We start from the raw sequence: 12,263 nt of genomic DNA on the forward strand, positions 1-12,263 counted from the left end.
CGATGGCTTGAGCTGGAAATAAAATAAGACTTCTCCAGCAGAATTAAGCATGTTTTATTTAGGCTGTATGTATCCTGCTACACCCAAACACAACAAAGCATTTATTTAGACAGTGTAATTTACACACCTGGTTTTAAAGTAATGTGTGCGGTTTTCGGATCCTTCTTTAATAGCCCTTAAGGGGAACACTTCCCTTTTTTCTTGAGTTTTTCTCCCCCTCCAACTCTCTCCTCCACTGCACCTGTTTTCAGCAATACCTTTGGGGCACAGCTTGAAGTGAATAATGTATGAGTGCGAAGGAGAATCAGAAAACCTTTGTGGACCTTCTGTCTGTCTGTCTGCGTGTCTGTCTGTCTTCCACCTCCATTGTCTACCTCTAGTTTATTTACTTGTTTTTTTCTCATTGTTGAGGAATTGTTTTTAACCTTAATCTATTCGTCTCTGTCTCCTGCAGTGAGGTTTGTCGACTGTGGCCGAGGCGGTCTGGTGCGGTTTGAATGCAGTAACCCATCTGACTTCCGGATAGAAGCTGATGGAGTGGTTTATGCTGCCAAGAGTATTCAGCTCTCTACACTTCAAGCGTCACCGTTGCTGATCAAGGCCAGTGACACCGCCACCCAGCAGCAATGGGTGACTCAAGTCAGGCTGATGCCCTCCACACTCTCCAGCCAGCAGGTGAATAAACCCTAACCACCTCCAGAAGATGCCTAGCTTGTTTGTCGATTGTCTGACTGATGTTACTGCCATACAAAGGTGGAACGATCAATTCTCCGCTCGCTTCGAATAACTTACACTTATTAGGCACACTGCACAGTCACAGATGACTAGTTCCCTAAATTGTAGCAGGTGTTCCGGGAGACTGGATGGATGCTTGCTAATTAAAACTTAATGTGTCAATTTACTAGCAGCACAAACATATACTCAACACGGTCAGTGGATAGCAAGAGCAGATGCAAAATAGCTCCTCATAAAGTTGATTTCAGTGAGCGTGCCTTGTCATTGTGAGGTTATTGCCTTATCATCCAAAAGGGGACGCACCTCTCTCAGTGCTTCAGAAGACAGGAAGCATCTGTCTGAGCCGTGAAGCGCTGCTCCAAACGTTCCACTGGACGTGTTGTGCGGTCATCTGCAATTAGTTAGAATGACCGTGTGCTCATATGTCAACATTGTGCTTGGCCAGGGATCAGAGGAATTGCACAGAAAACGCAGCGCACATGTCCGATCCGTCTGCCTCATAACCAGGAAATGAAAAGAAGCTCTAAAGGCGGTGTTATTGTAGCGGTTTTAACTTCAGTGCCAGTGGATTATGTGATCCTGCTCAATTAGATAATATCAGCCGCTTTAATCTTACAGGACTGATGCTAACACACACATGCTATCCCCAGCAACTCTGTGTGCTACTCTCCATCCTGACCCATTCTTTAGAGGAGGATTTCTGTTCATTTGGAAATAATCATTGCTTTAAGACCTTAGAAAGTTAAACCCTGAAGTCTTATTGAACACCCCCAATTGTAACAGTCGTGTTTATTTTACAAAGGTCAATGTGTGTTTCCTTTTTATATCTGTGCTACTTCAGAGCAAATCTTCATAAGTGGCTATTTCGAGGTTTGCAGCCCAGAAGATCATCTCAGGAAAGTCTCAGGGTCGTATTTTATACGGTTGCAGATTAAAAGTTGATGCTGACATTTATGTGTAGTTACTTGTTGTGCTGTGGGCTCAGTGGTCTGCTGGGCTGAAATTAAATGTGGAGCTGGTAATGATTCCATGGCTTTGAAAACACCATCATTACCCACTGACACTCATTAACTATAGGGACTGCTGCAGGTATGTGATTTTAATGATACCATTAGTCACTGTTGTCGCTCGGTCAAAGGCAAATGCATAGTTTTCCCATGCAGGTAAACAAGTCACAGGAGGTTTTTCAAAGTTTTTAAATAAAAGTCAGAGCCCCACATTGGTGAGCCATGTGTTCACAAATAATCAGCTGTATCATCAGCAGCTGTACTCTGATCTGTATCTGCAGAGAGCTCTCGGGTTTGTCCTGATTCGTCTGTAATGAAATCAGGGATTGACTTTCCCGTATCTCTTGCACGTTTAGGAGGTCATGAGCGGTTGTCTTCCCCGCAGCATAATTATTGTCATGAATCATCACGCATCTCTTAATCACATCAGCGATTACATTTTTTATTAGTCCATGAATGCGGCAGCCTTGGGGAAACATTTTAATCAATGACAACCAAACAATATCCTCATTAACATGAGGGTGTCCTCGCTCACTATCTCCACCTCTATTAGAACCTCAACTCGACCACAGTCCGTGAGGAGAAAACATTTATGTGCTTGAAAGAGACATATTTTTCTAAAGGTGTGTGTACACATGCTTAATCCTTCCCACACACCTCCAAACACTAAGGCCATCACTCAGTGTAACATTCCCCACGACTCTGGAGATGGAGGGGGGTTCACAGAGTGTGGAAAGGTGCAGACCCCTAGTGCACCGGAGATAGATGCATGCTGGGCTGAACAAACCCACCGTGCCATTCATCATTCCAGACACAGGTTGCGAATAATTACCGCTCTCACTCGGACCCATTTTAATAGGGTAATAGATATTTCTGAAGCATGCTCCTTTACTATCTGTCCACTTGCCTCTCTGAATTTCCAGTGTGTGAAAGCAGAATAATCGGATTTCAAACATGATTAGTGGAATCTCTGCGACAGCTCCCCAGATGTTAGAGGAGGGGAGTGTGGAATGAGGGTCACGTTTTAAGGTGCTAAATCTGTAATTAATTTCTATTGGCAAAAGGGATCGTTGTAGTAGATTGTAGGACTGTATATAACTCAAACAAATAAACATTCAAATGATTTGAGGCAACAGTAGAGGAGATACTTCAAGGGACGTGATCCTGCTGTTGAAAGCTGAGCTATCATTCATTGACATTGACATATTTTACATATTGTTTTTCTGTTTTCCTTCCCGCCTTGTTTTGTTCAAGGTTATTTTAACTTTCTCTGGCACTACTTCAGTCTCCTCAGTCTCTGGAGCAGCATAGGCAATTTGAGCCATCTGTGTGTTTAGTGTCTGGCTTGCAGGTACCATCCTCCTTTGTTTCAAATCTCATTCATTACAGCAGAGGGAGGATGGCAGATCCATTATGGGAGCTGGTCTGTCTGTGTGGGTGCATTTTATCAGGACATAAGAAGAGGCCTGCCATTTAAAGCAAACCTGCTCTGGTGTTGTGAGGCTGTTTGCAGCAGGCACACCAAAGCTCTTTGAGGCATATCATCAGATGCTGTACTGTAGATATTTTAAGCTACAAAGGAAGTCATAAAAGAATGAGTGGTTTGATTGAACACACATTTTAAATGGGTTGTAAATGACATTTGGAAGAGCTTATTAGGTTTTGGAGAAAAATGGCAGCTTGTTTCCTTTTATCACCACTTCAATTGCCTTTTGTTAAACTAAAGGGTCATTGTTCAGCCTAAAATATCATTTTATGCAGTGAAGTGTCACTTCAGTTTGTTTATTGGTATCTGGTGTTGTTATTGATTGGATCACAGAGGCTACACAATCACTTTTATGAGTTTCAATCCTGTGGGATAAATATAATAAACAAGCTATATTTGCTGTTAATTCAAGCTGTTTATTGCTAGTGTGAAAATGCTAACATGTCCACAGTTAAATACTAAGACCCTGTGCCTGCACTCACATAAAGTCTGAGAATCCTGAACTCCTAACTTAGATTAAAAGTTGTTAGCAAGGAGCCATAGCCTGGGGGTGATTCAGGAACACTATCAGAGTAACTCTGAGCAGGAAAGAGACAGAAACACATTCTTTTAAAAGCTGTGATCGGTTCATCCACAAAAAGAGAAACAAAAGCTCTCATGATATGATACGATGATCTTTTGGCATAATCACGTAATCATATCAGATATTGTGTTTAAATTACTATTGAATTAATTAATACCTCTGTTGTATAGATAAGAAGACAAATATTAAAAGTATATTGCCTTCAAAATGTATGACAACATGTGTGCAATTGCACTGATAGTTACAGCAGCGTTTTCCACACATGCTATACCTGGGCAGACAGCCCGGATACATTTGCAGACCATTTACACATTTTTATTTAGTTTTTTTTACCCATATGTAAACAGCTTCTAAGATCAATAAATTAATGTGTGATCTGCACTCTCTCTGCACCCCTCTGTAGATGATCAGAGAGAGAGAGAGCGAGGCGTCTGCCGTTCTGTCTCACACTGATTGCAGTGCCACATCTCACACTAAATATGATCCTTTTAATGCAGTTTTAATCATTTGTGCAGCTTTTTGCTGCCGATGTTATCCTGCACTCTCTTAGTTTTGTTGCGTCATTAATAACAAACCTTCCTGCGGGCACCTTTTGCGAGAACAGAAACAGGAGTCAAACTGATACATTTTTCCAGCTGTCAAATATCTTAATGTGGTGTTCACTTTCATTTCCAGAGATGGCTCGTAGATGCATGTGACCACTAACACGAACACTGTACAATCAAATCTGTAGTGTTAAACAAACTCACTGTCATCCAGTGTTTGACGAGCATTTCTCCTATCCCACTATCTTTCCACCATACTCTCCTCTGCTTGAGAAACTCTTAAGCCTCTTAAAAGTCCTCCTCACCACTCCTACTAGTTTTTCACCTTAGGAGTCTCTCTTAAGGACTAAGATGCTTTGTGAATATCTTTTATCTCTGCCAGGATCTAGTCCTTACTTGCAGAGGAAATTCTTAGAAAATGTCATGATTCTAAGAACTTTCTTAATACGCACTCACACTGGGCAGTTTCCCTGTACCGTGCCAAAGCAAGATTGTCTTTCCTTCTCAGTCCCCCGCTGGGCTGCACTCACGTTGCTCCAGGCCTGAGCAAGGCTTCCTCTTATACATCCATCATCACGTCATAATCTGACACACCCATGGCTTTACATCATTCTGTAGCATCCCTTTCACAAGAAGCATGGTCTCAGAGCCTGCACAATGGGCGATGACTGTTTGCATTTGCCAGAAATTCCCATCAACCTGGACTTCTCACCACTATTGTTTAAAATGATTGCCGAAAGGAATGATTGCATTGTTTATATGTTATGTCCACGTTGCATTCCTGTGCATGTGCTCGTGCATGAACAACCGTAACGTGGCCAAAGCCCTCCTCTTCCTACTGTGCCAGGGCCAAGGGAGTGTGCCATGCTGGAACAATAGAGATTGCCTGGTGTGAGCGCACCCTTAGAATTTCTTCACTATGATCAGAGAGAGATCAGCTGCCTAGCTGGTATAAAGTTATCCATGCTTATCATTCTAGTTTAAAGTAGTTCCATGCCAACAAGATACAGAACACTCAACACAAATTACACAACCTTTCTCAGGGGAACATAGGTATACCTATGTACCTGATAATCCACTTGGTAGATGTCAAGGAATTTTATTGAAAACATTGAATTGCAGCCTCATGATGTTGTTTGAGAAAATTCAGGGGCTCTCTGAAGTCAGAGTTCTCATCCTCCTGGGTTGAGGAAAGTCTGCACAAAATTTACAGGCAAGCCATCCAGTGCCTGTTGACTTATTCTGTACTGAGGAGGTTGACCAACTGACCAATATTTCCATCCACAGAGCAATGCCGCCAGTTAAAAAGTACTCATTTTACTGCATAGATAGGATCACTATACAGCACTTGAACTAAACGATTTCCTTTTCACAGGACCAAGACGGTGCCATCCCTGCAGTCAGGTCCAAGGATTTGAAGGAAATAGCATTTCCACCACGAAATACGGACAGCCAACTCAAACGCATGAAGAGAGACTGGGTCATCCCCCCAATCAATGTCCCAGAGAACTCAAGAGGCCCATTCCCGCAAGAGCTTGTCCGGGTATGTACCTCACCCTAGCACATGCTTGTACAGCACACACGCATACAGATACTACTTTCACAACTTCAAAGAAAATGCCTTTTTCCTGGTATGACAACCTTATAGGTCCCTGTTGCCCTTAGCACCCACTAAGGGGGTCACAAACACAAGACTAGGGGCTTCCAGCAAAATGTTTTGTATTTACAGCACTTAGTTAAAGGTCAGGAGCCTTTTTTTCCTATGCATTATTTATCTTTTGTTTCAGGGGGCGCTTTGTATCAGCTTAACCTAGTATTATATAGAAGCAGAGAGAAATCTGAAGTGCTCACCATCGCAATTGCTCCTCAGCTGACTGTCAAGATATTACACTCCTTTTATCTTGGCTCAAGGACACACACGGCTCGATTCATTTGCATCAATTCTGTGGTCAGGGATGGGTGTGGGTGGCTAACAGAGGACAAGCAATACTGGGGACAGCTAAGAACTCGATCCTTTTCAGCATATTAAGCTGACTTCCTTACCCGGTGTTAAGTCCTGTACATGCTATTTGTATGTATTATATTTAATCCGGCCATATTAGAAGGGATGTTTCTGGGCTTTAGCGGATGATATCAGAATGAGGAAATGCTCTGTTTGCTCAGCATGGATTCAGGGTGAAGGCACAGAGAGTCTCGGCTTACATGGCAGGCAGAATAGACAGGCCAGCCAAGACAGGACTTCAATACCACACAGACACAGGCACCCTTTGTAGGCCCTTTTTTCATTCTTCAACCTATTTATAAAGGAATACTGAGAGTGATACTGAAATTAGTCAATATGTTTGAAAGTTTGTGGGAAGTTTTATATAGATTACTTCCCTACAAAGGTTTTCTGATTATAGCTTCTAAACTGTAGGACGTGTTGCTAATCTCTGTTTCTATCATTAGATATGCACAACTTTTGGATCAGTAGCTAATTAAAGCTACAACAGATTAATCAATATAGAGTAGTTCTATATGTGCCATATAAGTTATCATCACTAAGCAGACTTTGGCACATAAATCATTTAGTTCTCAACATAATCTGATTGTATCATGCTTGTAAAAAATCATTGTTGTTAACAAATCTTTGCACCAACAGATCCGGTCTGACCACGACAAACAGCGGTCCCTCAGATACAGTGTGACAGGCCCTGGTGCTGACCAGCCCCCCACAGGTATCTTCATCATCGACCCAATCTCTGGAGAGCTTTCTGTCAACAAGCCACTTGATCGAGAGCATATCTCCAACTTCCATGTAAGTCAGACATTCACTAAGAGCTCACAGGCTGTGTAAAATGTGAAGAAAAAAAAACAATTTTCAATCAAATATAGGATTAAATGATTTGCAAAACCATTTGCAAATCTGTTATTACAAACATTTCGGACAGCGCCCCAACTCTTATGAATTGTTGATGTAGAAGAAGAACTCTGATGTCCTTAACTTTAAAAGGAGGTTTCTGCTCTTCATGAAAAGACCTGATCTCTCAGTGGTTGTGCTGTTTGTTCCAGCCTGTCAGCATGTGCTCTAGAGTCATGTGTTGCCCTTCTTCTCAGACACTATGCAGACCGGGGTCTCCCAGGAAATCTGACTGATCCGTCTGAGAATTTAAAGGATTTTACTTGATGTTTCTTGGTGCATAAGATGTATAATGATAAACTCTGGCACCTTCACGGCTGCTTTGCTCATTAGCGTTTCCCCCCTTACAAAGAAATGTTCTCTAAATTATATAGCTTTTCAATGCGTATGTGCTCTGACAGAGAAGGGGAGAATGGATTTAGTTAAGAAGGAGTGATGTTAGAATAAATCTATACACCACAACCTATTTATCGCCTACTTATGTAATCATTCATTGGTGCAAAGACTCAAAGGTCTTTAATTATTAAGCTTGATGTGAAGTGTGAATGAAAGCATTGAAGGTGCAGTCCAGTGTTGTTTTAGTTGAGATCACCTTCGTTCCCTCTTGTTTTTAATATTAATTTAGCTCTTTTTGTCTGATTCTGTAACATACAGCACCACTTGGGAATTAATTTAACTCGACTGTAAGGTAATTACTTGAAAAATACCTGAATAATACGTTAATACAGCCTGTCAATCATTCAAACATCAAACATAACCTAGATAAGCTCCAGAACATGAAATGGTGTGATCAAAATATAGATACATCACTGAGTTGAAATCAAGTATGATGCGCTGACCTTGCATTTGTTTATCAGCGGGAAAGATGCATTTGAAGTGCAAAAGAAAATGCAGCAGACGAGAGTTGTTGTTTTGTTTAAAACAGAACTGAACCTGTGCTGACCTGGTGTAGGCAACAGTTCTGAATATCTGTTTCAAAAGACCACCATAAAGTGCAGCTAAAAGGCTTATGTTCCTGTCGACTCAGGCAGGTACCTGACTAAATCCAGTCATTTGCTTTTCTGTTGCCTTGCACATGATTGATTTTGTCGTGGGAAAACCTTGTTCTTTGTAGAAACTGAATTCCTCTCCTGGTCACACGCTGGTCTGAAAAATAGGATTTTGAAAAATGTTTGCTCTTCTATAAAGAGTAAAAGGTTTTCAGTGATGGTTAGCAGAGGTTACATTATACTTTTACTTGTAAGGTCATAATTCCTTTCAATTCCAAGTTCTATTAAAAAAATTTCTAAGCACTATGCCAGTGAATAGTTTCTCTATTCTTTTTAATGTGACACCATTGCATTTTTGATTCAGGTCTTCACTGCTTTACTTTACTTCTCAGGGACAGAGTGAATCATAAAAAACATTGTAGTTATTCAAAAATTGACCGGAGCAGTAGTAGGTTTGCTGAAGAAACCAGACAGCTGAAAATTGGCAGCAGAAAGACAGCTGAAACTGATGTACAAGTTTCAGACTTAAAGCTGGGGTTGGTAGTCTCGGAAAACTAGCATGAATTGGAATATAGCATTTCCTCAGGACTCCGTCTAACCCCTCCCCTCCTCCCCTCGGAGCTCCTCCAAAACGACCCCCCCCCCCCCCCCCCCCCCCCGCTCACATGCACGAGCGCCGCTGACTTGCGACCACATGATCGTGACTGATTCAAAACCGGTCCTCACCAAAACATTATCATAGTGAAAGTTAAAAACACGAACAAACATGGCTATTGTTAGTACTCACAACTGTCATGCTAGCATGCATCCAGTTGTACCAGTGACACGATATCAGGAGAAAAGTTATAACACATATAAAACTGTAACAACTCTACTGTTTGTTAAATGTGTTCAGTGTAGATGTTCTTAATTCCTACAGTGTTGACAGTCAGTGAAGGCATCAGGAGAGGTGTAGAGTGTGTGAGCTGGAGAGAGGAGAGACAAGAGAAGTTCTTCATTCATTCAAACATTGATTGTTGCTTTGTTGGTTGGTGTGGTCACTGCCGACAGTGATCGGTTATTAAAACTCAACATGTTCACGAATCGGCTCGTCATCCCTACAGCGTCCGGACGGACGCTACAATAAATATACATTTTCTGTAGGACTTACTGAACGTCATTAATTCTTCTGCTTGTCAGAGCCCCCGTGGTGAGAGCTTTTTAGACTCTGATCCGGACTACAGTCCTGAGCAAAGCACCTCATCGGGTCAGAGGGGACAGGCCCGAGGTTGAGCGAGTTGGGCAGTCAATAGAGTCAGGGGAAGCAGAGGCAGGAGACGGAGAGTGCACGCTGGGGAAATGAACGCGCAGGAGGCGGGCAGAACAGCAGGACAGGATTTGAATGGTTTAAAATTTTGGCACCCAAAAAACGGTGATTGGTTGGTGTTTTCCCAGGTTTACTCCAGCTGTAGATAGCTGCTTTTTTGGTTCTTTTTTAGGAGCACATTATGTATTGATTGCCATCAGGACATAAAGATCATTTTAACCAGTATAACAAAAAGTGTATCTAAATCTAATTACCAACCCCAGCTTTAAGCATTGATGTGAAGCATGTCAATTACAACAAGCACAGATGTGACAGAGTATGGAAAATAACTTACTATGTTTAGATATGAACTAGGCATTAGAAGATAAATTATTTTTTTATTTGGTTAAAATAATCCAGATCAGTTTGTAAATGTAGAGTCAAATCATGATATCCATTACGGTAAATGAGGTTAATTATCACAGCAGTTTAATGGGTGACATTGAGTTGTGCTTTGTCCTGAATGTTGTTTACACAGTTGTGCTCAAACAACTTTACAGTCCAGATGTGTTTGTGTTTCCTGCAGCTGAGGGCTCATGCAGTGGACCTGAACGGCAACCAGGTAGAAAACCCTATTGACATTGTGATCAATGTGATCGACATGAACGACAACAGGCCTGAGTTCACTCATCAGATCTGGAATGGCACTGTTCCAGAGGGTTCCAAGCCAGGTAATAAAACCATGTACAGCCAAGCACAGCATCACACTGTATGAGCAGCCGATCGGCTGAAGTCTGAGCTGCCGGCTCCACATGCTGATGTGTGTTAGCAGATCAAACAGCATTGATGGCTTTCCTGCAGCGCCCACTTTGTTAAGTTTGCCTCTGCCGTATCAAAGCTATCAGTATTCTTTTTTTCTTCCTCTTTTCACAAGAAAGACTATAACGTGTAATAGCACAGTTCACTCACTCCTTGAATGTCTTTTAATTGCCAGTAGAAAAATAAACACATAGAAAGATCATGCAGAATGATTTGGATTGTATCTTTCTGTCTATTAGGAACCTTTGTTATGACAGTCACATCTGTTGACAAAGACGACCCCAAAACAGCAAACGGGATGCTGCGCTACAAGATTCTGTCTCAGAATCCAGAGAGTCCGACCTCCAACATGTTCACCATCAACAATAAGACCGGAGGCATCATCACAGTGGCTGCAGGCCTGGACAGAGAGGTGATTGACACATGCTCTTTCTTACCTTCAATGTAGCCTCTCATTCTTCTTCTCTCTGTCTTTACCCTTTCATATATTGTTTATGATGTAGCTTTTTCTCTTCATTCTTTTTCCACCGTATTGTTTTTCCACTCTATTTCTTACCTAACTGAGAGTTATAAAACATCATTTTATCTTTATTTAAGTGAAACAACGATTAATAAGTGCTTCCATTGTATAAACAACCTGCCTGTTTCCTGCCTGTGGTACATCTCTATTGTTTCCATGTTTATATAAATGGACTGTGCCTTTAAAAAAAAAAAAAAAAGGTAACAAAGCACAGCATGAATGTATTTCCTTTCATCTAGACTGTCTGAGACCTAATGAACCAATGGGATTTTTTCTGATTACCAACTAAATGAGCAGTAGAAATGGACTCAGATGTTTCACACTTATTTACTCTTACAAGAAGGCTGCGTGCATCACTGAGCAACTAAATGTTTCCATTTCTTCATTCACGCCTTTTCTGTCTCTATGCCTCTGAAGCAGTTGCTATAGTTGCATTTTCTTCCTCCCTTCCTCCCTTCCCTGTAAATGCAACTATTTGTCATTTAATTGGATCGCATGGCTGTCTGTGAAAAAAAAACACAAAATGATATAGAAAGCCGAAGCCAGTTGGTGCAATTCTAGTGAGGGCAATCTGGCTAGGTGGCTGCTCAATCACTTCCGCCTTGGGGCCACAGTTTTATGTCCGCCAGTTGCCACCATGAAAGTAATTTGCCCTACACTCATTACACAGCAACTGGTCCGTCACCAGAGTGGCTTTTAATGTGAAAAGAGTCATTTGTTAGCTTTATGATGGTGTACATAGCAAAGCTGCAGGTTTGACACATGAACATGCAAACCCACATCCCCTATAGAGTATATCATATGCTTAAGACAACACCATCAGTCATATTAACTAAGAAGCTAGCCAGCTAGGATTTTAATTGAACATAAGGATATTTGTCCGCTTTAAATTCACAGTGTGTGTTATGAAGGACACTTGTAAAGTATTTTGTGGTCTTAACCATCCTGTTATGTTGCGGGTCAATTTGACCCGGGGCATATTCAATTATTCAAAAGTTTCAGAACCCCAAAAAATCCCAATACACATTTTTTAAAATCTAATTTTTAACTCCATTACTAACCATTTAAATCCAGATTTAGTCCATTGGTGTTCTTTAATTCTCACAGATCATGGTTCAATGAGGATAACTCACTCGTTTTTCATCAAAATTAATGTTAAAACTTTTTTTAATGATCATTGGAAAGCCCTTAATATAAATTTAATAGTTTACATGACATAGTTTTTTGTTTGTTTTATTATACATTTTGATTTATTTATTTTTTATGAAGTGATGTTGATAGATTAACATAACACCTCTTCTGTCACACGCTGCCCAGATTTTTATGCTGCATTTAGCTGGTTAGGGAGGCATATATTGCCTAAAATAGTCTTTGACCCACATTATAACAGGAGGG

At 41.1% G+C, this 12,263-nt stretch overlaps 1 protein-coding gene across 4 annotated transcripts in view; it reads left to right on the forward strand.

Annotated features, from left to right (window-relative positions):
• The window catches only part of LOC117826753 (cadherin-2-like), an 86,212-nt gene that overhangs the window by 58,953 nt on the left and 14,996 nt on the right, over window positions 1–12,263 (forward strand). For all 4 annotated transcript variants that reach the window (XM_034703048.1, XM_034703050.1, XM_034703047.1 and 1 more), the window contains 5 exons: window positions 455–675; window positions 5,732–5,899; window positions 6,998–7,153; window positions 10,116–10,260; window positions 10,588–10,760. In XM_034703048.1, the coding sequence (XP_034558939.1) occupies window positions 455–675; window positions 5,732–5,899; window positions 6,998–7,153; window positions 10,116–10,260; window positions 10,588–10,760 (863 nt within the window). The remainder of the gene's footprint in view (window positions 1–454; window positions 676–5,731; window positions 5,900–6,997; window positions 7,154–10,115; window positions 10,261–10,587; window positions 10,761–12,263) is intronic.

This window comes from Notolabrus celidotus, chromosome 15, assembly GCF_009762535.1.
Source record: "Notolabrus celidotus isolate fNotCel1 chromosome 15, fNotCel1.pri, whole genome shotgun sequence".
NCBI lineage: Eukaryota > Metazoa > Chordata > Actinopteri > Labriformes > Labridae > Notolabrus > Notolabrus celidotus.